The 25,260-nt window shown below is 42.4% G+C and overlaps 1 protein-coding gene across 1 annotated transcript in view; it reads right to left on the minus strand.

Moving 5' to 3' along the window:
* Positions 1-2,557: 2,557 nt before the first annotated feature.
* ZFAT (zinc finger and AT-hook domain containing) overlaps positions 2,558-25,260 on the minus strand; it is a 168,644-nt gene continuing 145,941 nt past the window's right edge. The window contains exons 16-17 of the mRNA XM_070748331.1: positions 7,228-7,482; positions 2,558-3,444 (exon numbers count right to left, since the gene is read on the minus strand). Coding sequence (XP_070604432.1) covers positions 7,246-7,482 — 237 coding nt within the window. The 3' untranslated portion in view covers positions 2,558-3,444; positions 7,228-7,245. The remainder of the gene's footprint in view (positions 3,445-7,227; positions 7,483-25,260) is intronic.

Raw genomic sequence — 25,260 nt, forward strand, 5'->3', positions numbered from 1 at the left:
CAATGGCATATGCATTCAATAAATTTAATAATTTAATGTAATAAATAATGGGGCGGTATTAAGAATTTATTTCAATCCTTGTTTTTCTTTTTCTTTTTAAAAAAACATATTAGGTCTACTGTAGATGTGGACTTAATATGTTGCATTCTATTTCTCCAGCAAAACTACAGGGAAAATAATTGAAATGCTGATAGTCAATAGAATGCTTGGAAACAGGGTTTGGGGTCTCCCCCCTGCAAAATGGGGTTGCTTATTTAAAACTTGTATTATGTATATTTTAAAATTCCATTTTATTTGATAGAAATTAAGATATTAAACATAACAGGTCAGAAGCAGGTGGGAGTTGCCGCTCCCGCTGCTACTGATGCGCTATGCACGCAGCTCCATGTCTCCGGTGCGCGCATGTGCATTCGAGCAAGATTTTGCTTCTGCGCATCTGCAGGAAGTAAAATCTCACGAGGGGACATGTGCGCGAGAGAGATTTTGGTGATTGTTTTTGGTTTCCACACATGAACACAAGGAAAAAAATCTCTAAAATCTCATGTGCAAGATTTTACTTTCCACACATGTGCAGAAGCAAAATCTCGCTCGGACGCATGCATGCGCATACTGGAGTTGCATGGACAGCTCAATTTTCGCTACTGGTACGATTGCATTGATTGTACCAGTAGGAACCTGCTGGTACAAGCTTTTTCGTATATCAGATGATAGAAATTCCGCTCGTAATCACAAGTGGTGCTTTGATAATGTAAAAATTCATAGGATGAAAGAAGTCAGGCTATTCCTGTTCTCTCTCTTCCCCCCCCCCCCCCCCGCTTCCTTTCTGGCTCAGAATTAAAAGGGGGAAAAAATCAATCTCAGGTTTTAACCATGACCTGTTGGCCTGGTTGAAGGGCAAGCTCTTCATAGGATTGGATGCCAATCATAAAGGATCTTCGCTGTTTTCCCTAACTTGGCTCTTCTGTGACAGGTGGACTTCAACTCCCAGAATTCCTCAGCTAGCATGATTGGCTCAGGAATTCTGGGAGTTGAAGTCCACGAGTCATAGAAGAGCCCACTTTGCCTACCGCTGCCCTAAGCAAACTGAGAAGCAATATCTTCAGTAAAGGGCTGCTCATCTTACCTCCTACCGATGCGCCCTCTGAGGTTATTGTGGGCGCACATGAGCCCGTCGGTGCAAGATTTGGCTTCTGTGCATGTTCAGCAAGTAAAATCTTGTGTGAGGACATGCGCGCGCAAGACATTTTGGCAATTATCGCTGATATTTTTGCTTCTGTGCATGCACGGAAGCAAAAAAAATCAGCGAAAGTCGCCAAAATCTCACTCGCCCAAGCATCGTCACACGAGATTACAATTGCTGCGCATGCGCAGAAGCCAAATCTCATACAGTGGTGTGTCGTGGGCATGCAGCTCTGCACATATCCTGGAATTTCCTATCAGCCACACCGGCTGCTGCCCACCACTGAATATCTCCCCATAAATCAGGGATGTCCAACCTTGGCAACTTTAAGATTTGTGGACTTCAACTCCCAGAATTCCCCAGCCAGCATGATTGCAACTAGAATTACGGGTCTGGTGGAAACCCATCTTGCTCAAAATCTTATCCCCTTTTCATGGACAGCAGAATGTTCACCCCATTGGGGGCCACGTCTTAGAATTATGCCCAAAATATGTATCACAATTTTGCTTGAGCTTTTTTAGTGGTCCTTTTACCCTGCTCTTCAAGGTGGCTTAGTAAAAATTAGACCTTCTCTAGACCAGCCGAGGTGGCCAATGTATTTCTTGGCAAATTGTTTATTTTATTTATGGGTGCTTTCCAAAAGTAATGCAATTATTTTTTAAAAAGTAATTTATCGAACACATTTGCACAAACACTTAAAATTCTTCAAAGTACTGTCCTTGGGCCTCTACACATTTTTTCCAGCGACTCTGCCATGACCGGTATGCGCCCTGGAAGGCGTCTTCGGGGACCTCTCGCAAGGTCTTCGTCACAACTGATTGGATCTCTTCTATGGATGAAAAACGCACCTTGCCACATGTGCTATGAGTCCGCGAGTTCCTGGTCAAACACCTTGTGCCAACTCTCCACCACCACCCCCAATAGTCCTGACGTTGCCCCAGCAGACTTCTTTTTGTTCTCAGCCCTGAAAGGAACCCGCTTTTCATCCATAGAAGAGATCCAATCAGCCGTGACGAAGATTCTGTGAGAGGTCCCCGAAGACACCTTCCAGGGCGCGTACCGGTCATGGCAGAGTCGCTGGAAAAAATGTGTAGAGGCCCAAGGACAGTACTTTGAAGAATTTTAAGTGTTTGTGCAAACCTGTTCAATAAATTACTTTTTTTAAAAAAATAATTGCATTACTTTGGAACACACCCTGTATGCTGCACAACTCCCGAAGGACTCTGGGCGGCTTGCAGCAAGTAAGGTTTATAAAGACTGGGCGGCTTCCAACAAGTTTAGTTTTATAAAGACCGATTAACCATAATGGATGTGAGCTTTGGCTGCCGAGCTGGGCTTTTCATGAAGAAAATGTTCAAACATTTGTCAGACAAGGAAAACGGGACCCCAAACTCCACTTTATCACTCTGGTTTTCACAGCTTTCTTGATGCTAAATTATTTCTCGATGGCTCAAAATTGCATTCATTATATATTATGAGGAACATAACCTGGCAGTATGAACATCAATCAGAAATAGAGTGGCCAAGCTCAGCGGGGTGGGGTGGGGGGTGTAGTTCACATTTTTTACATTTCGGAAAAACACTGTTGTAAACTTGCAAAAAGAGGAACAGGGAGGAAAAGCCAAATAAAATGTCCAGGATGGTCAGAACCTCCACAGCCTTCCCAAATTATTTTCAATCCATGTGCCTCAAATATATGGTAATAATAAAACATTTCCTTCCTAATAGAAAGGGAAAAAAGTACGGTGGCAGTTATGAATCCTCCAAGAACTGTAAGGAGGTGAAATTAAGAGATTGAACGATTTAAAAGGGAACCAACATTCTTAAAAGGCTTTGAAAACTCAAATCACGTTCTGGTTTTTTTTTTTCAAAACTCACAAAGCAAAGCTCCTTTAGAAGATTAAAAAAAGTGATTTCTATCTAGCAGTAAGCCAAAGATGGGAAGAAATAAAGGATGGAGCTTTATCCTTAGAAGCAGCTACACGGCCTGGGCCTTCTGTTTTGCCTGACTGTCCCTTTGCCTTCTCAAGAAGCTTTTCAAATTGTGATTAAAAGAGTCTTCTTTAAAAAACAAAACACTGCCGCTTTCTTAAAGTGCATACAATACATCCAGATAGTTTTCTCAAGCCCTGTGGCGCTTTTCCGATGATCGCTCCTTCTGGCTTGTAGGCTGGGGTCTCCTCATCCAAACAATGCTTATTTGATCCCCGAAGAAGGTATCGGGATCGATGTAATAAGAGGCTGTGATCTCTTAAATTGAGTTCCTTGGGAGAAAAAGAAAGGGGATTCGTGAACAAAAGAAAAGAAAAATAGACTGATGAATTGTAACATAAAATAGCTGTAAAATATCTATCTATCTATCTATCTATCTATCTATCTATCTATCTATCTATCTATCTATCTATCTATCTATCTATCTATCTATCTATCTATCAGATTTGTATGCCGCCCCTCTCCGCAGACTCGGGGCGGCTAACAGCAATAATAATACAATGTAAACAAATCTAATATTTAAGTTAATTTAAAACCCCAATTTAGAAACCAATCATACATACTGACATACCATGCATAAATTTTATAAGCCTAGGGGGAGGGAAAGTCTCAATTCCCCCATGCCTGACGACAGAGGTGGGTTTTGAGGAGCTTACGAAAGGCAAGGAGGGTGGGGGCAACTCTGATATCTGGGGGGAGTTGGTTCCAAAGGGTCGGGGCCGCCACAGAGAAGGCTCTTCCCCTGGGTCCCGCCAAACGACATTGTTTAGTTGATGGGACCCGGAGAAAGCCAACTCTGTGGGACCTAACTGGTGCGGCAGAAGGCGGTCCTGGAGATATTCTGGTCCGGTGCCATGAAGGGCTTTATAGGTCATAACCAACACTTTGAATTGTGACCGGAAACTGATCGGCAACCAATGCAGACTGCGGAGTGTTGCTGTGACATGGGCGTATTTAGGAAAGCCCATGATTGCTCTCGCAGCTGCATTCTGCACGATCTGAAGTTTCCAAACACTCTTCAAAGGTAGCCCCATGTAGAGAGCGTTACAGTAGTCGAGCCTCAAGGTGATGAGGGCATGAGTGACTGTGAGCAGTGACTCCCGGTCCAAATAGGGCCGCAACTGGTGCACCAGGCGAACTTGGGCAAACGCAAAGGATACTGATTTATGATTGATTGGATAAAAATGTATAACTATGTTGGCTACTGACATATTTTAAGGCAGTGGTTCTCAACCTTTCTAATGCCGCGACCCCTTAATACAGTTCTTCATGTTGTGGTGACTCCCAACCATAAGTCTAGCGCCAATTCTCCCCACAGAGCTTTAAGCTGATTGGCAGGAAGGTCAGAGGGACACCCCCACTGTAAACACCTGATTGGTCAGATTGTAAAAATATGTTCTAAGGTGCCAGAATAGAAGCTTTAGTTGGTCTTTTCCCATGGTCCTTGTGACCCCCCTGTGAAACAGTCATACGACCCCTCCAAAGGGGTTCCGACCCCCAGGTGGTGTTGTGGTTGGCTCTGGCCCAGGGAATGGGGAGATGGATGCAGGGGAAACTTCAACATGTCACAGGCCTGTGTTATTGCCAACTGAGTCAGTTCAGAGTTTAGTTTCCTCGGACAAAGAAGAAGGTGGGAGTGACTCGGCAGAGGGGGGCTTGGCACACAGCCCAGGCAGTCAATCTCCCTTATCTTCCATTGATTCAGATGAAGACGTTTTGGACCCACGCAAGCGCAGAATTATGCGTAGAAGAGACCAAGTAAGGACATATTACAGGAGATAAGAGCAGCCACCTGTGTTTGGGTGGGGCTCCATTAATTAGGGTTACTGCTATAAATAGCAGCATGTGGGTTTGGCCGTTGTGGAAGAGTATCTGATTGCAGTTCATCAGGAATCCTGGGTTGCTGGTTTCTGGACTTTGCTTGTTGATTTTTCACACCTTTGAAAACAAAGCAGAGCAAGTGTGTGTGTGTGTGTCTCACTTTGTTGGAAGAAGAAGGGGTGTGAAGTTTCTTCACAGCTGCTAGCTAAGTACTTAATGACTGCTTAAGGTTAATTATATAGACTACCCTGTTGTTTTGGGACAAGTGCTCTTTGCAATACAAAAAGAGTGCTTTGTTTATTTTGACTTTTGGGATAAAGAACATTGTTTTGAATTTTCAAATGTGTGTGTGTCTGAAATTTGTACCCTTGAATTTTCAGGAGGCTCCTACCAGAGACCCCGGCAGAAAAGGTTGAGAACCACTATTTTAAGGTATGCACATTGATGTATATGTGGGAATTGTGGAGAAAAAAATAAAAAAGAACAAAAAAAGGGCATTAAAAAAAGAAAGAAATTGATCATGGCTCAGTATTTGGGGAAAATATCTCCTGCGAAAAGCTATTACGGGAAGTCCTCAACTTACAACCATTTGTTTAGTGACCGTTCGAAGTTGCAACACCACTGAAAAAGTGACTTGCAGCCGGTCCTCACACTTATGACCTTACAGCATCTCCATGGTCACATGACCAAAATTCAGGCAGCACCTGTATTTAAAATAGTTGCCGCGTCCTGGGGTCATGTGATCACCATTGGGGGGGGGGGGCAATCTTCCCAGCTGGCTTCTGGCAAAGTTACGCAGAGGGGCGGCATACAAATCTAATAATAAATAAGTAAGTAAGTAAGTAAGTAAGTAAGTAAGTAAGTAAGTAAGTAAGTAAGTAAGTAAGTAAATAAATAAATGAGTAAATAAGTAAGTAAGTAAGTAAGTAAGTAAGTAAGTAAATAAATAAATGAGAGAAGCTGGATTTGCCATGCAATTCACTTAACGACAACATTCACTTAACAACTATGGCAAAAGAGGCCATATAATTGAACATGACTGACGTAACAAATCAATATGTTTAGCAATGCAAAAAAGTGGTCATAAGTCGAGGACTACCTGGAGCCCAATCAACTGTCACCCTCACGTCTATCCGGAACGAAGTACATCATGGACTTAGTAGCTTCAGAAAGCACATTTTATGCTTGCTGTCAAATATACACTGGGAAATAATTTAGCAGTGTCAGGAGGTGTCGAAAGGTTGACTCACGGCAACTGGACCCAAGTTTGTAAATTTGAGATGTTTCTTTGCCAGAGAAAAATTAATATATTTTTTAGAGTATAAGGTACACATTAGTTTTTGGGGAGGAAAAAATCTGTCTACAGAGAGGGGCAGCATACAAATTGAATGAATGAATGAATGAATAAATAAATAAATAAAATGTATTCATCTGGCTAGAGTCCTTAATCTGGTCAGCTTTAGCACATTATTTTATCACCTGATTAGGGCTTTAAAAAAACTTATTTGGAGAGAGTAACAATGAAAGAACCTACAAGCCAATAAGAGCTGGAAACATCATTAACATCTTGTTAGGGCTGAAAAGAAACTTATTCGGAGCAAGTTAGAACAATGAAAAAAAGCCTGCAAAGACTTAGGGCTTAGAAAACATTCATCAGAGAGAGTAATAATGAAAGAGCCTGAAAGGTAAGAGCTGGGAAGATCGTCAGCACCTAGTTAGGGCTGGAAAAAAAACCTTTGAAAAAAGCTACATTCAGAGGATAAGATACACCCAAATTTTCAGCCTCTTTTAGGGAAGAAAAGACTGCGTCTTATACTCCGAAAAATATGGTAATTAGGCGGACAGTTAGAGAGTCATTGGAATGTACCAAGTCTTGCCATACCAAATTCAGGGGTTTCGCCCCCAAAATGGCTTGTGATATTTATTTATTTTATTATTATTATTTATTATTTAGATTTGTATGCCGCCCCTCTCCGCAGACTCGGGGCGGCTCACAGCAAGACACAACAATTCATAACAAACCCAAATATAATTTAAAATATTTAAAAAAGAACCCCATTTTACTAACAAACACACACACAAACATACCATGCATAAATTGTACATGCCCGGGGGAGGTGTTTCAGTTCCCCCATGCCTGACGACAAAGGTGGGTTTTAAGGAGTTTACGGAAGGCAGGGAGAGTAGGGGCGGTTCTAATCTAGACAGTGGCAGGAGGCTTACCTGCTACTTACCTGCCCGGAGGACTTGATTTAGATGTCCTGTATAGCCAATTGCTCCTGCTCTCCCATCGGCTGGAGGGCTTCTTGCACATAGACAATCAGTTCTGATGCTTCTCCACCCTGAGTATAAACAGTCACTGTCCCGATGCCTTCCATGTCATCTGAGGAGACCACCAAATGGTGCTGCTCCGACAACTCCATCGAAGCCGGTTGCAAAGTTTCCTGAATCATCACGGTGTGATTGGCTGACTCTTCCTCTTCGGTCACCTGTCGGAACGATGGGAAAGTTACAAAAAGCTTACACAAGGGAGTGACAATGAAGAGGAGCAAAAGGGGTTAAGAAGAAAAATTAAGAAGAAAAAATTCGAAGTGTTGGTTATGACCTATAAAGCCCTTCATGGCATTGGACCAGAATATCTCTGGGACCGTCTACTGCAGCACAAATCCCAGTGACTGGTTAGGTCCCACAGAGTTGGCCTTCTCCGGGTCCCGTCGACTAAACAATGTCATTTGGTGGGACCCAGGGGAAGAGCCTTCTCTGTGGCGGCCCCGACCCTCTGGAACCAACTCCCCCCGGATATCAGGGTTGCCCCCACCCTCCTTGCCTATCGTAAGCTCCTTAAAACCCGCCTCTGTTGTCAGGCATGGGGGAATTGAGATATTCCCTTCCCCCTAGGCTTATAAAATTTATGCATGGTATGTCTGTTTGTATGATTGGTCCCTTAAATTGGGGTTTTTAAAATTACTTTTTATATTAGATTTGTTATATTTGTCTTTTTTACTGCTGTTAGCCCCCCCCCCGAGTCTGCGGAGAGGGGAGGTATTCAAATCAAATCAAATCAAATCAAATCAAATCAAATCAATCAATCAGAAAGGCCTAAATCCAGTGGTGGGATTCAAATAATTTAGCAACCAGTTCTCTGCCCTAATGATTGGCTGGATTGGCGTGGCTAGGGGGTGTGACAGGTAGGCCTTGGCCTCCTGCACACCTTTGGGGGCAAAAAACAGGCCATCGGGGGAAGCGACCCTCGTGCCGTGTTTTGGGCTGAGTAGGCCTCCCTGCAGCCTCTTGGCAATGAAAACGGGCTGCAAGGGTTGCTGTGTTGCCTTCCCTGCGCCCTGCTTCAGGTCTAGAAGGCTTCCTGAAGCCTCTCGGCAGCGAAAATGGGCCACAGGGGCCCCGCGCTGCCCTCACTGTACCCTGCTTTGGGCCTAGAAGGCCTTCCTGAAGCCTTCTAGGAGTGAAAATAGGCCACTGGAGGGTGCTAGCCCCCATTCCCCATTTTGGGCCTATCAGACCTCCCTGCAGCCTCCTGGAAGCCAAAAAAAAGAGGGGGGGTCGTGCTGCCCTCGTTGAGCCCTGCTTTGGGTCTAGGAGGCCTTCCTGAAGCCTCCTGGGAGTGAAAATGGACCACTGGGTGGACGCCACCCCTCACAACCCATTTTGGGCCTAGGAGGCATAGCTGTACTTACCTAGGAGCCAAAATGGGCTGTGGGAGGACTCCTGGAAGGGATGAGGTGTGGCCAGCTAGCAAATTAACTACCAGCTCGCCCAAACTGGCCTGAACCAGCTGAATGCCACCACTGCAAAATCAATTACTGGCGCTACTAGGTTTCAGTAGTGTAGATTTTAGGGAAATGATAGATGAGAATTGCCTACTTGGTTATGATGGGTTGTTAAACATGTATCGGAACTACCACACATGGGCAATCCATTATAAGAAGACGTTTATTGGGTCAACATAGAAACATAGAAGACTGATGGCAGAAAAAGACCTCATGGTCCATCTAGTCTGCCCTTATACTATTTCCTGTATTTTATCTTACAATGGATATATGTTTATCCCAGGCATGTTTAAATTCGGTTACTGTGGATTTACCAACCACGTCTGCTGGAAGTTTGTTCCAAGGATCTACTACTCTTTCAGTAAAATAATATTTTCTCATGTTGCCTTTGATCTTTCCCCCAACTAACTTCAGATTGTGTCCCCTTGTTCTTGTGTTCACTTTCCTATTAAAAACACTTCCCTCCTGAACCCTATTTAACCCTTTAACATATTTAAATGTTTCGATCATGTCCCCCCTTTTCCTTCTGTCTTCCAGACTATACAGATTGAGTTCATTTAGTCTTGCCTGATACGTTTTATACTTAAGACCTTCCACCATTCTTGTAGCCCGTCTTTGGACCCGTTCAATTTTGTCAATATCTTTTTGTAGGTGAGGTCTCCAGAACTGAACACAGTACTCCAAATGTGGTCTCACCAGCGCTCTGTATAAGGGGATCACAATCTCCCTCTTCCTGCTTGTTATACCTCTAGCTATGCAGCCAAGCATCCTACTTGCCTTTCCTACCGCCTGACCACACTGCTCACCCATTTTGAGACTGTCAGAAATCACTACCCCTAAATCCTTCTCTTCTGAAGTTTTTGCTAACACAGAACTGCCAATGCAATACTCAGATTGAGGATTCCTTTTCCCCAAGTGCATTATTTTACATTTGGAGACATTAAACCGCAGTTTCCATTGCTTTGACCATTTATCTAGTAAAGCTAAATCATTTACCATATTACAGACCACTCCAGGAATATCAACCCTATTGCACACTTTAGAGTCATCGGCAAATAGGCAAACCTTCCCTACCAGACCTTCCCCTATGTCACTCACAAACATATTAAAAAGAATAGGACCCAGAACAGACCCTTGCGGCACACCGCTTGTAAGCTGACTCTGCTCAGAATACTCGCCATTAACAATAACTCTCTGATGTCTATGCTTCAGCCAGCTTGAAATCCACTGAACTATCCAGGGATTAAGTCCAATCTTCACTAATTTATCCATCAGCTCTTTATGTGGAACCGTATCAAAGGCTTTGCTGAAGTCCAGATAGGCAATATCCACGGCATCCACATTACACGGCAATTGAGCTGAGACGGCTTAGTGGGTTCTAGATTGTACCTGTTAATGATGGGAGATGAACCAGGAAAGACCAACAAGAAATACATTCTTAAAGATTCCACAACTGGCTATCGAAGTGGAGAGCTCAGCAGATTCTATGCAATTGAAGATTTTTACTCATTCCTCTCTCTGGTTCAAAAGCCACTGGTTTAAGCCATTGTAGTCCTTGACTTACAACCCCTTGTTCTAGTCACTTATGTCCACAACAGTAATTTTCAAAGACAAATAAAACAACACACTACATTTTGGACATAAACACTCTAGAAATTGTCCAGAGATACTTTAGCAGAAGAGCCCTTCACTCCTCCACTCGCAACCGAATACCCTATGAAACTAGACTTACAATCTTAGGTTTAGAAAGCTTAGAACTACGTCGCCTTAAACACGATCTAACCATAGCCCATAAAATCATCTGCTACAATGTCCTTTCTGTCAATGACTACTTCAGCTTCAACCACAACAACACATGAGCACACCACAGATACAAAACTTAATGTAAACCGCTCCAAACTTGACTGCAGGAAATACGACTTTAGTAACCGAGTAGCTGATACATGGAACTCACTACCAGTCTCAGTAGTATCATCACCTAACCCCAAAAACTTTACCCTTAGACCAGTGGTTCTCAACCTTTCTAATGCCGCGACCCCTTAATACAGTTCCTCGTGTTGTGGTGACCCCCAACCATAAGTCTAGTGCCAATTCTCCCAACAGAGCTTTGAGCTGATTGGCAGGAAGGTCAGAGAGATGCCCCCACTGTAAACACCTGATTGGTCAGATTGTAAAAATATATTCCAAGATGCCAGAATAGAAGCTTTAGTTCCTAATGAAAGGGGAAATTTGTCTTTTCCCAGGGTCTCAGGCGACCCCTGTGAAATGGTCAATTGACCCCCAAAGGGGTCCCGACCCCCAGGTTGAGAACCATTGCCTTACACTATCCACTGTTGACCTCTCCCGATTCCTAAGAGGTCAGTAAGGGGCATACAAAAGTGCACCAGCGTGTCTTCTGTCCCCTGTCCTAATGTTTCTTTTCTTTTTTTTACTAGCATCATGTATATGAATATTATTATATGTTTACATACCTCCAATATGTACTTGACAAAACAAACAAACAAACAAATAAATAAATACCAGGCAACTCAGAAAGGTTCAACCAGTTTATGCTGTGGATTGTCTTCCCATACCGATGCCTAATTCCTATAACAGTTTATCTTAAAGGAACAGCTGGCCCAGCAATGCAACTATAAACCACGTAAATTAAGCCTCCGAAAGATTAAGAATGAAAACATTGGAAGCCCAAGGCCTCTTTCCATCCTAGACATGAGCAGCAAATGGAGCAAAGAATGGAAGAGAAGAATTGTGCACTCATTTCAGAATACAAATGCAATTGTTTTGCGCCAAAAAAAGGTCATTATACGATATGCTTATATTCTACAAGACATACTATACCATAAAATTGATTTACACTGGCTTCTTTGGGGCCTGAGAAAAAGTGTGACTTTTATGGACGCCTAGATTCAGTTGGATTTATCGTGAAGGAAGGGTAGAAACATGGAAGTATCATGCTCCAGAAAACACAGCGTAACACTCATATGTCACACTCATGGACAGCAACAGATGAGCAGCACAGGAAAAGGACTTCTACTGTTGATAGACATTCTGTTCTTTATGTCATAGAAACTTAGAAGATTGATGGCAGAAAAAGACCCCATGGTCCATCTAGTCTGCCCTTATACTGTTTCCTGTATTTTATCTTAGGATGGATATATGTTTATCCCAGGCATGTTTAAATTCAGTTATTGTAGATTTACCAACCACATCTGCTGGAAGTTTGTTCCAAGGATCTACTACTCTTTCAGTAAAATAACATTTTCTCAGGTTGCTTCTGATCTTTCCCCCAACTAACTTCAGATTGTGCCCTCTTGATCTTGTGTTCACTTTCCTATTAAAAACGCTTCCCTCCTGAACCTTATTTAACCCTTTAACAATATAAATGTTTCGATTATGTCCCCCCTTTCCCTTCTGTCCTCCAGACTATACAGATTGAGTTCATTAAGTCTTTCCTGATAAGTTTTATGTCAATTCAGTTTGTTAGGATGTCCTGTTTCTCAAATGAAAGATCAAGAACTGGGAAATAGTTTGGTTATGGGATAAAAAAAAATGACACATGTTAACCTTGATAAATATTCACACATTGATATAGAAATTATCAATTAGCTTCTTGTGTGTCAGGCACAAATAATCAGGAGCATTGGCACATGAATCCCAGCAACTAGTTAGGTCCCACAGAGTCGGCCTTCTCCAGATCCCATTAACTAGACAATGTTGCTTGGCGGGACCTAGGGGAAGAGCCTTCTCTGTGGGGGCTCTGGCCTTATGGAATCAGCTCCCCCCGGAGATTCACACTGCCCCACCCTCCTTGCCTTCCATAAGTCTGAAGACTCATCTATGCCACCAGGCTTGGGGCCACTAGACCTGAGCCCCTGGCCAATGAGTGTGATGTATGCCTGTTGTTCAAATGGGAATGAGTGATTTTTAATGGTACCAGTTTTTTTTTAGAATAATTAGTTAATTAATTGAATTTTTAGATATTTATATTTTATATTGGGTTTTTTGATATGCTGTAAGCTGCCCCAAGTCCTTGGAGAGGGGTGGCATATAAATCAAATCAAATCAAATCATCAATAATTTGTTGACTTCAAAGGATAGAAATATTTATTATTGCTACTATTGTTAAGATCCAGGTCATCTAGGCCAGTGTTTCTTGAGATAATTGGACTTCAACTCCCAGAATTCCACAGCCAGCAAATTCATGAGCCATGAGCCAAACTTCCAAAGAAATATAGCCATTTATTAGGAGCGACATTTCGTCAATACTGGGATGTAGTTGGAACTGAGCTCACATATGTTACGTGCCTTCATGACCCTGTTTCCCCCCATCCTCATTGGACATATCATAAATCACATTCTCCAATGAACCATGTGGGCGGGCTGTGAAAGACACACCCCTCCCGCTGACTCCGGTAACCTAGGACACAATCAGTAAAAGAAGCATTTGTGGAATGTACAGTAGTACCTCTACTTACAAACTTAATTAGTTCTGTGACCAGGTTCTTCAGTAGAAAAGTTTGTAAGAAGAAGCAATTTTCCACATAGGAATCAATGTAAAAGCAAATAATGTGTGTGATTGGGGAAACCACAGGGAGGGTGGAGGCCCTGTTTCCTCCCAGGAGATTCCTAGAGAGGCCCCACGGAGGCTTCTCCCTGCCTTTTCCAGTTACAATTTCGGAGGCTCGGTTTTGTAAGTGGAAAATGGTTCTTGAGAAGAGGCAAAAAAACCCTTGAACACCCGGTTCTTATCTAGAAAAGTTCGTAAGTAGAGGTGTTTGTACGTAGAGGCAAGGGTGGGCTGCTGCCTGGACAGGATGGAATGCAGTGGGGTAGTGAAAATGGAGTCCCACCCCATCTCGCTCGACCACCTGCCCCAATGCCTAAAGGGACAGTGTCGTCCTCAGTCCCTGGCCCCTCCAGTGGAGAGACACCTTCCCAGTCGGATGATCTTGGTTCCAACACCTCCTTCTCCTCCTCTGAACCAGGATCTAGTGAGGCCATAACCCCTATTTACAAGATATAGTCAACTAATGGCCAAGGCTGCATTGATGCTAGATAAGGGTCAAGGAAATTCAAGGGTGGCTGGACTTAAGTCTCTTGTGTCGATGTAATGACTCTGAAGTGATGACACGTTTAATCTCACCTTGCAGCTCAACCTCCTCTTTTTCTGCAGCATGTGAGGTTAACTAGTCACCCGGCTCCAAATTGTTTTATTTTTATTCTCTGAAGGGTGTAAAAGCTGTCCTGCTAGATCAAACAGAAGGTCACATCTAATAACATTTCCCCCTTTTTCGTAACTGACCTTCAGCCTTCTTCTGAAATTGGTGTTTTAAAACTTGGATAATTTCTCTGCCATAGTTAATGGTTGTTGATCTATCTCAGTCTTGCCCAGCTAAAAATGCAGGGAACTGAAGTCCAGCATATTTAGACAGACCCACTTGGGCAAGATTTATTTAAGTGTAGGTCTCCTAAAGAGTTAAGGCAACTCTTAAAAAGCCAGTAATAAAAACAGAATTAAAATGTGTAGTTCAAGAGAGGTAAGTTCTTTTTCCACCCATTATATTAACAGAGAGCCAATATAAAGGTAAGAGTGAACACATTCTTTAGTTCAGTATTTTAAGTGTGCAAAGGTTTTTTTTCTAAAATGGCAAAATTGTCGGCTACCAAGATTCCAAGATTGCTCTCGCAGTGTGTGGTTTCTCCCTTAGTCATTCTTGTTCTTCTCTGCACTCTTTACAGTCCCAACATCTTTTTTATAGAAACATAGAAACATAGAACAGCTTCCTATACGCAAAAGTAAATCTAATGTAGACTTTAATTTTATTGGAAACCTTACATGAATTATACGTTATATATATCAGGGGCCCCCAACCTCCAGTCCAAGGTTGGGGGCCCACTGATATATATAACAGTGCATACAAGCAAAAACATAGAAACATAGAAACATAGAGGTCTGACGGCAGAAAAAGACCTCACGATCCATCTAGTCTGCCCTTATACTATTTCCCTGTATTTTATCTTACAAGGGATATATGTTTATCCCAGGCATGTTTAAATTCAGTTACTGTGGATTTACCAACCACGTCTGCTGGAAGTTTGTTCCAAGCATCTACTACTCTTTCAGTAAAATAATATTTTCTCACGTTGCTTTTGATCTTTCCCCCAACTAACTTCAGATTGTGTCACCTTGTTCTTGTGTTCACTTTCCTATTAAAAAAACACTTCCCTCCTGAACCTTATTTAACCCTTTAAGATATTTAAATGTTTCGATCATGTCCCCCCTTTTCCTTCTGTCCCCCAGACTATACAGATTGAGTTCATGAAGTCTTTCCTGATACGTTTTATGCTTAAGACCTTCCACCATTCTTGTAGCCCGTCTTTGGACCCGTTCAATTTTGTCAATCTTTTTGTAGGTGAGGTCTCCAGAACTGAACACAGTATTCCAAATGTGGTCTCACCAGCGCTCTATATAAGGGGATAACAATCTCCCTCTTCCTGCTTGTTATACCTCTAGCTATGCAGCCAAGCATCCTACTTGCTTTTCCTACCGCCCGACCACACTGCTCACCCTGTATAGTCTGGAGGACAGAAGGAAAAGGGGGGACATGATCGAAACATTTAAATATGTTAAAGGGTTAAATAAGGTTCAGGAGGGAAGTGTTTTTAATAGGAAAGTGAACACAAGGACAAGGGGACACAATCTGAAGTTAGTTGGGGGAAAGATCAAAAGCAACATGAGAAAATATTATTTTACTGAAAGAGTAGTAGATGCTTGGAACAAACTTCAAGCAGACATGGTCGGTAAATCCACAGTAACTGAATTTAAACATGCCTGGGATAAACATAGATCCATTGTAAGATAAAATACAGAAAGTATAAGGGCAGACTAGATGAACCATGAGGTCTTTTTCTGCCGTCAGATTTCTATGTTTCTATGTTTCTATGAAAATACTGACACCCAATCCTTTTTCAGCATCTCCTGCTTTGCATAATGAAAAACAGTCTTTTTCAGGTGACACTGTTCACCTGAAGATCATAAAAGACGTATTTAACGTTTTTTTTTTAAAAAAAACAGCAAGTGTTAAATTGTTAAAACATGGCAATCGAACTCTTCCTTTCAACCCCCTTGCAAAATTAACAATGTTAGTAGTAATTTTAGTAATTTTCAACTGTCTACGGAAATCAGCCAAAGATTTAAACTCGTCTAAGACATTATTCAGCACAACAAGTAATTTGGGAGTTTCAGAACTTGCTAATATGTCAGGACCAAATTAAGAAGTCAAGAGATGTTGAAACTGGAATTCTGCCATTAGCTGCTTTAGGCCTCTTGTGGATGTGCTTCTCTGTGTTTGTATGTCTCTCTCTCTCTTTTTCTGCATAGTTTTGAACTTTATCTTGCAGTATTTATAGATACTGGGCAGCAAAGCACAATTGGCAAGGTAGGCACCTTATTTAAAAATGTCAATGCATTGCAACGCTACCTATCATTTGGCTTAGCAACGGAAATTATTATTATTATCATCATCATCATCGATTAGATTTGTATGCCGCCCCTCTCCGAAGACTCGGGGCAGCTTACAACAATACAAACAATATTATAGCAAAACAAATCTAATATTAAAAGAAGCATATAAAACCCTATCATATATTTAAAAACCAAACAACCCATTCATACCAAACATGAAACAAAATATAAAGAAGCCTGGGGGAAAGGTGTCTCAACTCCCCCATGCCTGGAGGTATAAGTGAGTCTTGAGTAATTTATGAAAGGCAAGGAGGGTAGGGGCAGTTCTAATCTCTGGGGGAAGTTGATTCCAGAGGGCCGGGGCCGCCACAGAGAAGGCTGTTCCCCTGGGGCCCGCCAAACGACATTGTTTAGTGGACAGGACCCGGAGAAGGCCAACTCTGTGGGACCTTATTGGCCGCTGGGATTCGTGCGGTAGTAGGCGGTTCCGGAAATGTTGGGTTCAATTGTGGTCATAAGTCAAGGACTACCTCTATGGTGACTTTAGAGCTGGTGCTATTATTCTATGGTAGGCAGGGGTGAAATGCTCCCGGTTCACTCGTGCCTGTCGGTCATCAGAGAACCGGTTGTGAAGGGAGCGTGAGGCTCCGCTCACCTGCCCAGATGCCACCATTTGGGTTCTTTTACCCTCTAGGCATGCACAAAGAGTCTTCTTTGCTTGCTCAAAGGGTAAAAGAACCCAAATAGTGGCATCTAGGTGAGTGGACATATCCTAAGCATATCCTGAGGTCATATCTCAATGCAGAAAGAAGGCCTACGTAGAGAATGCTGAGTCATTCTGAGTCAATTAAGCATGCAACAACCTCATCAGGTGAAAAGTATTTAAATGTGCAAGAGCTCTCTGCTTGCTGCTGTTCGTTCGCTCTCTCTCTCTGATCTTCTATCTCCGGGACCGCCTTCTGCTGCACGAATCCCAGCAACCAGTTAGGTCCCACTGTGGGCCTTCTCCGGGTCCCGTCAACTAAACAATGCCGCTTGGCGGGACCCAGGGGAAGAGCCTTCTCTGTGGCGGCCCCGGCCCTCTGGAACCAACTCCCCCCAGAGATTAGAATCGCCCCCACCCTCCTTGCCTTTCGTAAGCTGCTTAAAACCCACCTCTGCCGCCAGGCATGGGGGAATTGAGATACCCTTTCCCCCTAGGCCTTTGCAATTTTATGCATGGTATGACTGTCTGTAGGTTTGTTTTTTATAATAATGGGTTTTTAACTGTTTTTAGTATTGGATTATTATTATATGCTGTTTTATTATTGCTGTTAGCCGCCCCGAGTCTCCGGAGAGGGGCAGCATACAAATCCAAATAATAATAATAATAATAATAATAATAATAATAATAATAATAATAATCATCATCATCATCATCTTTGATCCTGCTCTGTGTGAAGTGTGCTCTGAAGTTGCTGTATTGATCTGTTAATTCCTGTGAGTTATTGCAACTGAGATAGTTGTAGTGAGATACTAGTGAGATACTAGAGTGATGTATGTATAGTAAAGAAAGTAGAATACAGTTAGCAGTGTAAATAAGAAGTAAATATATTTTTCCAAGACTTCCTACTGCTGCTGTGTTTCATTGAAGAGTTCAACTCCATATCTATTGCTCTGCGGCTGGCTGGTTGAGTTTGTTAGCTGGTTGGGCTGGTCTGCTGCTTGGGCTGGCTAGCTTCCGAAAGTGCAGCTCTGATAGCTTTTACTCTCTTTGCAACCAGTTCTCTGATGGTTGATAGGTACAAGTGAACTGGGAGCATTTCACCCCTGATGGTGGGGTCTGCTTCAGTGGCAATCTGGCCACAGCATTCTGCATGCAATAGTGACTTTTTCTTTTCTTCTGGTGTATTATAGTGTTTAGAAACATAGAAACATAGAAGACTGACGGCAGAAAAAGACCTCATGGTCCATCTAGTCTGCCCTTATACTATTTTATCTTACAATGGATATATGTTTATCCCAGGCATGTTTAAATTCAGTTACTGTGGATTTACCAACCACGTCTGCTGGAAGTTTGTTCCAAGGATCTACTACTCTTTCAGTAAAATAATATTTTCTCACGTTGCTTTTGATCTTTCCCCCAACTAACTTCAGATTGTGTCCCCTTGTTCTTGTGTTCACTTTCCTATTAAAAACACTTCCCTCCTGAACCTTATTTAACCCTTTAACATATTTAAATGTTTCGATCATGTCCCCCTCCCCTTTTCCTTCTGTCCTCCAGACTATACAGATTGAGTTCATGAAGTCTTTCCTGATACATTTTATACTTAAGACCTTCCACCATTCTTGTAGCCCATCTTTGGACCCGTTCAATTTTGTCAATATCTTTTTGTAGGTGAGGTCTCCAGAACTGAACACAGTACAGTGTTCCCTCGATTTTCGCGGGTTCGAACTTCGCAAATAGCCTATACCACGGTTTTTCAAAAAATCTTAATTAAAAAATACTTTACGGTTTTTTTCCTATAACACGGTTTTTACCACCCGATGACGTCATATGTCATCGCCAAACTAATAATTTTTGCAAAAAAATAACAAAAAAAATAATTATTGTTAATAAATAATTATGTTTATAAATATCAGGATCACTAAGTATCTTATTCAATGGTGAGTACCAGTAATAATGGTGAGTAAATGGTTGTTAAGGGAATGGGAAATGGTAATTTAGGGGTTTAAAGTGTTAAGGGAAGGCTTGTGATACTGTCCATAGCCAAAAATGGTGTATTTACTTCCGCATCTCTACTTCGCGGAAATTTGACTTTCACGGGTGGTCTCGGAACGCATCCCCCGCGGAAATCGAGGGAACACTGTATTCCAAATGTGGTCTCACCAGCGCTCTACATAAGGGGATCACAATCTCCCTCTTCCTGCTTGTTTCTCAATTATTTTCTGTTATGCCTCCCTAGGAAGAAGTAAATATTTCACGCCCCCTCCCCCCAACTCTCCACTGGGACTGGCTCAATATCTAGGGATTATCTTCTCCAAAGGAGGGGACCCATCGCCAAGGCATCCGAGATTGCTGAAGCTGGCACTCTCTTGGTAGTGGGACTCTCAGGCACCTGGCTGGATGAGTAGATTAAACCCAGAGAAGGATAATCAGTTTGAAGCTATTAAAGCCAGTGCATCTCTTCTCCTAAGCAATAACGAAGAAATAAACACAACTATAATCCAAGGATCTGAATTTGGGGACTTCTGGCTTAGAGAGATGCATTTTTTAATACCGAGAGACATGCAAATTTGGAGGACCAGCTGCGGCTCTGCTCAGAAGTATGTTAGGATAGAATTTCTAATTTTGCAAACACAGGAGAACTCAAATTAATCCCCCCCCCCATCTCTTGGCTAACATCACAATTATCTGAATGCATTGCAGGAGAAGGGGGAAAGTGGCCTGCGTCTCTAGAGGCTGCCTCTCATAAAAATAATATCAGTGAGTTAGGCAAAGGAGAAATTAGATGAGTGAGCAAAGCAGAGAAGTCTCATTGTGTTAATTGAAGAATGCAGACTCCCTATTGAGTCATTCCCAGAATAGTTTGTTCCAGTGGAAAAGATTTCAGATCCACTGGCAGCTCAAGCTAGGATCACTGAGTATCTGTGCTGAAGATGCCAAGTTGCACTCAATAATTGCGTCTTTGGTTGTGATGTTTCAGGCAGTTTAATGATAATTTAATAATAATAATAATAATAATAATAATAATAATAATAATAATAATGCTATTTATTTATTTGTTTGTTTGTTTGCTTATTTATTTATTTATTTATTTATTTATTTATTTATTTATTTATTTATTTATTTATTTGGATTTGTATGCCAGCCCTCTCCGGTATACTATTAGAAACATAGAAACAAAGAAACATAGAAGACTGACGGCAGAAAGAGACCTCATGGTCCAACTAGTCTGCCCTTATACTATTTTCTGTATTTTATCTTAGGATGGATATATGTTTATCTCAGGCATGTTTAAATTCAGTTACTGTGGATTTATCTACCACGTCTGCTGGAAGTTTGGTCCAAGGATCTACTACTCTTTCAGTAAAATAATATTTTCTCATGTTGCTTTTGATCTTTCACCCAACTTCAGATTGTGTCCCCTTGTTCTTGTGTTCACTTTCCTATTAAAAACACTTCTCTCCTGGACCTTATTTAACCCTTTAGCATATTTAAATGTTTCAATCATGTCCCCCCTTTCCCTTCTGTCCTCCAGACTATACAGATTGAGTTCATTAAGTCTTTCCTGATACGTTTTATGCTTAAGACCTTCCACCATTCTTGTAGCCCGTCTTTGGACCCGTTCAATTTTGTCAATACCTTTTTGTAGGTGAGGTCTCCAGAACTGAACACAGTATTCAGTATACTATTGTTAGTATACTGTATGTAACTATGTTGGGTGTTGCTATACAGAACCTAACAATGTAACTTTAAGACTGTTCCTTTAAGAGTCATTCACTGGTTGGCCATAACAGGAAGCCAACAATGTTCCCCTTGGGGGAGTTTATACCAGAGAGATTTATATTTGCTGTGTATATATTTTGCTGTGTGTGATAACCTGGTTTGTAAATCATTATTAGGATTATATGTACATGATATTTGGACTGTGTGACGACTTTTGTTTATTTGCCTATCTGTATATAATAATATTGTTCTATTTTGTAATTAAGTCTGAGTCATTGACTGATTAACCCACATTGCCACAGTTACTCTCCTTAAAGTTTGTTGAAGGTTTATTATATTACCTAGACATTCTAACAGCTATGATGCCAATACAGGTAGCCCTCAAGTTATGACTCCTCACTTAACAACCGTCTCCTGCCTCACACATCCCCAGTGACCGGTCAGATCCCGCAGAGTCTACCTTCTCCGGATCCCATTAGCCAAGCAATGTTGTCTGGTGGGACCGAGGGGAAGGGTCTTCTCTGTGGCAGCTCTGGACCTTTGGAATCACCTCCCCCCCCCCAGATATTTGCACTGCCCCCACCCTCCTGGCTTTTCGAAAACTTCAGTTCTGGAGTTTGCATTCAGTTCTAGAGACCTCACCTACAAAAAGATATTGATAAAATCGAACTGGTCCAAAGACGGGCTACAAAAATGGTGGAAGGTCTTAAGCATAAAACCCATCAGGAAAGACTTCATGAACTCAATCTGTAATGAACTCAATCAGTCTGGAGGACAGAAGGGAGATTGTGCCCCCTTGTTCTTATGTTCACTTTCCTGTTAAAAATACTTCGCTTCTGAACCTTATTTAACCTTATTTTAATGTTTCAATCATGTCCCCCCTTTCCCTTCTGTCCTCCATTGTCTTTCCTGTAGGTGAGGTCTCCAGAACTGAACACAGTGTTCCAAATGTGGTCTCACCAGTGCTCCATACAGCGGGATCACAATCTGCTTTTTATACCTCTAGCTATGCAGCCAAGCATCCTCCTTGCTTTCCCTGCCGCCTGACTGCACTGTTCACCCATTTTGAGACTGTCAGAAATCACTACCCCTAAATCCTTCTCTTCTGAAGTTTTTGCTAACACAGAACTGCCAATGCAATACTCAGATTGAGGATTCCTCTTCCCCAAGTGCATTATTTTACATTTGGAAACATTAAACTGCAGTTTCCATTGCTTTGATCACTTATCTAGTAAAGCTAAATCATTTGCCATATTACAGACGCCTCCAGGAATATCAACCCTATTGCACACTTTAGAGTCATCGGCAAATAGGCAAACCTTCCCTACCAAACCTTCCCCTATGTCACTCACAAACATATTAAAAGAATAGGACCCAGAACAGACCCTTGTGGCACACCGCTTGTAGCCAGTCTCTGCTCAGAATACTCAACATTATGTTGTGATGTTTTTAACATGTTTTTACTGTTGTAAGCTACCCTGAGTCCGCAAGGGGAAGGGCGACCTATAAATTTAATAAATAAATAAATGTGCACCTCAGGTCATGTGCCCACCAATCTGGCTCCACATGCCATTTGTAGCACACATGCCTTAGGTTCACCATCACAGCCCCAGACAAATCCGGTCTCTTCTTAAAAGACTCCAGTGTTGGAGCACTCACAACTCACGCCGTTCCAAAGGTTAATTGTTCTTACTGTTAGGAAATGTCTCCTAGGTTGCTTCTCTCCTTGATCCGAGAGCCATCGTGGGGCTTCCAAGATTCGCCCACGTTTCTTCAACACTCCGTGGCTTGCATTGGCTGCCGATCAGTTTCCGGTCACAATTCAAAGTGTTGGTTATGACCTTTAAAGCCCTACATGGCAATAGACCAGATTACCTCCGGAACCGCCTGCTACCGCACGAATCCCAGCGACCGATAAGGTCCCACAGAGTTGGCCTTCTCCGGGTCCCGTCGACTAAACAATGTCGTTTGGCAGGCCCCAGGGGAAGAGCCTTCTCTGTGGCAGCCCCGGCCCTCTGGAACCAACTCCCCCCAGAGATTAGAACTGCCCCCACCCTCCCTGTCTTTAGTAAACTACTCAAGACTCATTTATACCGCCAGGCATGGGGGAGTTGAGATAGCTGTTCCCCCTAGGCCATTACAAGTTATGCATGGTATGTTTGTTATTGGATTATACATGTTGTGTTTATTATTGTTGTTAGCCACCCCGAGTCTACGGAGAGGGGCAGCATACAAATCCAATAAATTATTATTATTATTATTATTATTATTATTATTATTATTATTATTATTATTATTAGTTTCCATCATCCCATAAACTCAAACAGGCTTCAGAATTTGCATGCCAAACATTTGTAATCATTTGTAGCACAGAATTGAAACAGGTAAGCCAACAGTAACAGATGGGCCGCTGAAATTAAAGGATTGCACCAATCTCACCCGCCCCTTGGCACAAACCATTTACTGACTGCCAGTGAATTGTCAACCCCGTTGTTCTATGGCAGCCAGGAGTTGCTTAATGTCACAACATCACCGAACAGACCTGCCATTTATCCTGCAAACGACACTCTGCAGTGCACACAATTGCCCTGGCAACAAATCGGACGGCTTGGGACAGAAGAATCGGAAGTTCAAGGGAGGCTTGCGAGCCAAGGATAATGTACATCTCCACCCCATGTCCAATCAACGAAGCAGTGGAAGTGATGTGCCGGTGTCTGGAGGCTGTTGGGGCCTGGATGGGGGCCAACAGACTCAAACTCAACCCTGATAAGACGGAGTGGCTGTGGGTCTTGCCTCCCAAGGACAATCCCACCTGTCCGTCCATCACCCTGGGGGGGGAATTATTGTCCCCCTCGGAGAGGGTCCGCAACTTGGGCGTCCTCCTCGATCCACAGCTCACATTAGAGAACCATCTTTCAGCTGTGGCGAGGGGGGGGACGTTTGCCCAGGTTCGCCTGGTGCACCAGGTGCGGCCCTATTTGGACCGGGACTAACTACTCACAGTCACTCATGCCCTCATCACCTCGAGGTTCGACTACTGTAATGCTCTCTACATGGGGCTACCTTTGAAAAGTGTTCGGAAACTTCAGATGGTGCAGAATGGAGCTGCGAGAGCAGTCATGGGCTTCCCTAGGTATGCCCATGTCACACCAACACTCCGTAGTCTGCATTGGTTGCCGATCAATTTCCGGTCACAATTCAAAGTGTTGGTTATGACCTTTAAAGCCCTTCATGGCATCGGACCAGAATATCTCTGAGACCGCCTTCTGCTGCACGAATCCCAGCGACCGATTAGGTCCCACAGAGTTGGCCTTCTCCGGGTCCCGTCAACTAAACAATGTCGGTTGGCGGTCCCCAGGGGAAGAGCCTTCTCTGTGGTGGCCCCGACTCTCTGGAACCAGCTCCCCCCAGAGATTAGAATCCTCCTCGCCTTTCGCAAACTCCTTAAAACCCACCTTTGTCGTCAGGCATGGGGGAACTGAGATATCTCCCCCGGGCCTATACAATTTATGTATGGTATGCTTGTGTGTATGTTTGTTTAATAATAGGTTTTTTTAATATTTTATATTGTAAATTATTAGATTTGTTACAAACTGTTTTTATTATATTGTGAGCCGCCCTGAGTCTGCGGAGAGTGGCGGCATACAAATCTAATAAATAAATAAATAAATAAATAAATAAATAAATAAATAAATAAATAAATAAATAAATGTAGCCTGAATGGGTGTTCAAATGGGAAATTTTATTTTATTTTTTTATTTTTAGTCAAAAGCCCCGTGTAATTTTAAATGCTGCGGAGACATGCAAATAAATAAGACTGATGTAAAAACGAGCAGAAACTAAAATTTCATTGGGGATAAAAGCACCGAGCGGAATGCCTATTTAATTTGATATTCTCCCGAAATGAAAATGGCCAATAAACAAATTTAGCAGCTTTCCTGGCTGTTCTTGTTCATATGCTTTCTACGGGTTTTGTCATTCGACTGACTGCTGTGACGTCTCAGCTCTGTTTTCTCTGGTGGACATCGCTTCACATCTTTTACCATGACAAATTGCTATGTTTCTCAGGGAATGTTCAAGTCAAGTCGGATCAGTGTTTAAACTCCCCCCATGTTGATTCCTGTTGAACTGAAATACTCAAATGCCACCTGATATCCAAAATTTTAATTTTATACACATAAAAAAAGGAAACTGGTTCACAGCAGCTGTCAAATCACATGGAGATGTCCTTCCATTTTAATATTTTTTTAAAAGATACCTTCCACATTGGGGGCTCTGAAGAAGACAGCCACTTCTCTGAAATGATATAGGGTACAGAGAAGTACAGAGAAGAGTAACAAAGATGGTTATGGGACTAGAGCATAGGTCTTCAAACTTGGCAAGTTTAAGACTTGTGGACTTCAACTCTGAGAGTAGAAGTCCACAAGTCTTAAACTTGCTACGTTTGATGACCTCTGGACTAGAGGCTAAAACATATGAAGAATGGTGGCAGGAACTGTGTATGTCTAGTTTAATGAAATGAAGGACAAGGGGGAGATATGATAGCAGTGTTCCAATATCTCAGGGGTTGCCACAAAGAAGAGGG

This window comes from Erythrolamprus reginae, chromosome 3 (genome assembly GCF_031021105.1).
Source record: "Erythrolamprus reginae isolate rEryReg1 chromosome 3, rEryReg1.hap1, whole genome shotgun sequence".
NCBI lineage: Eukaryota > Metazoa > Chordata > Lepidosauria > Squamata > Dipsadidae > Erythrolamprus > Erythrolamprus reginae.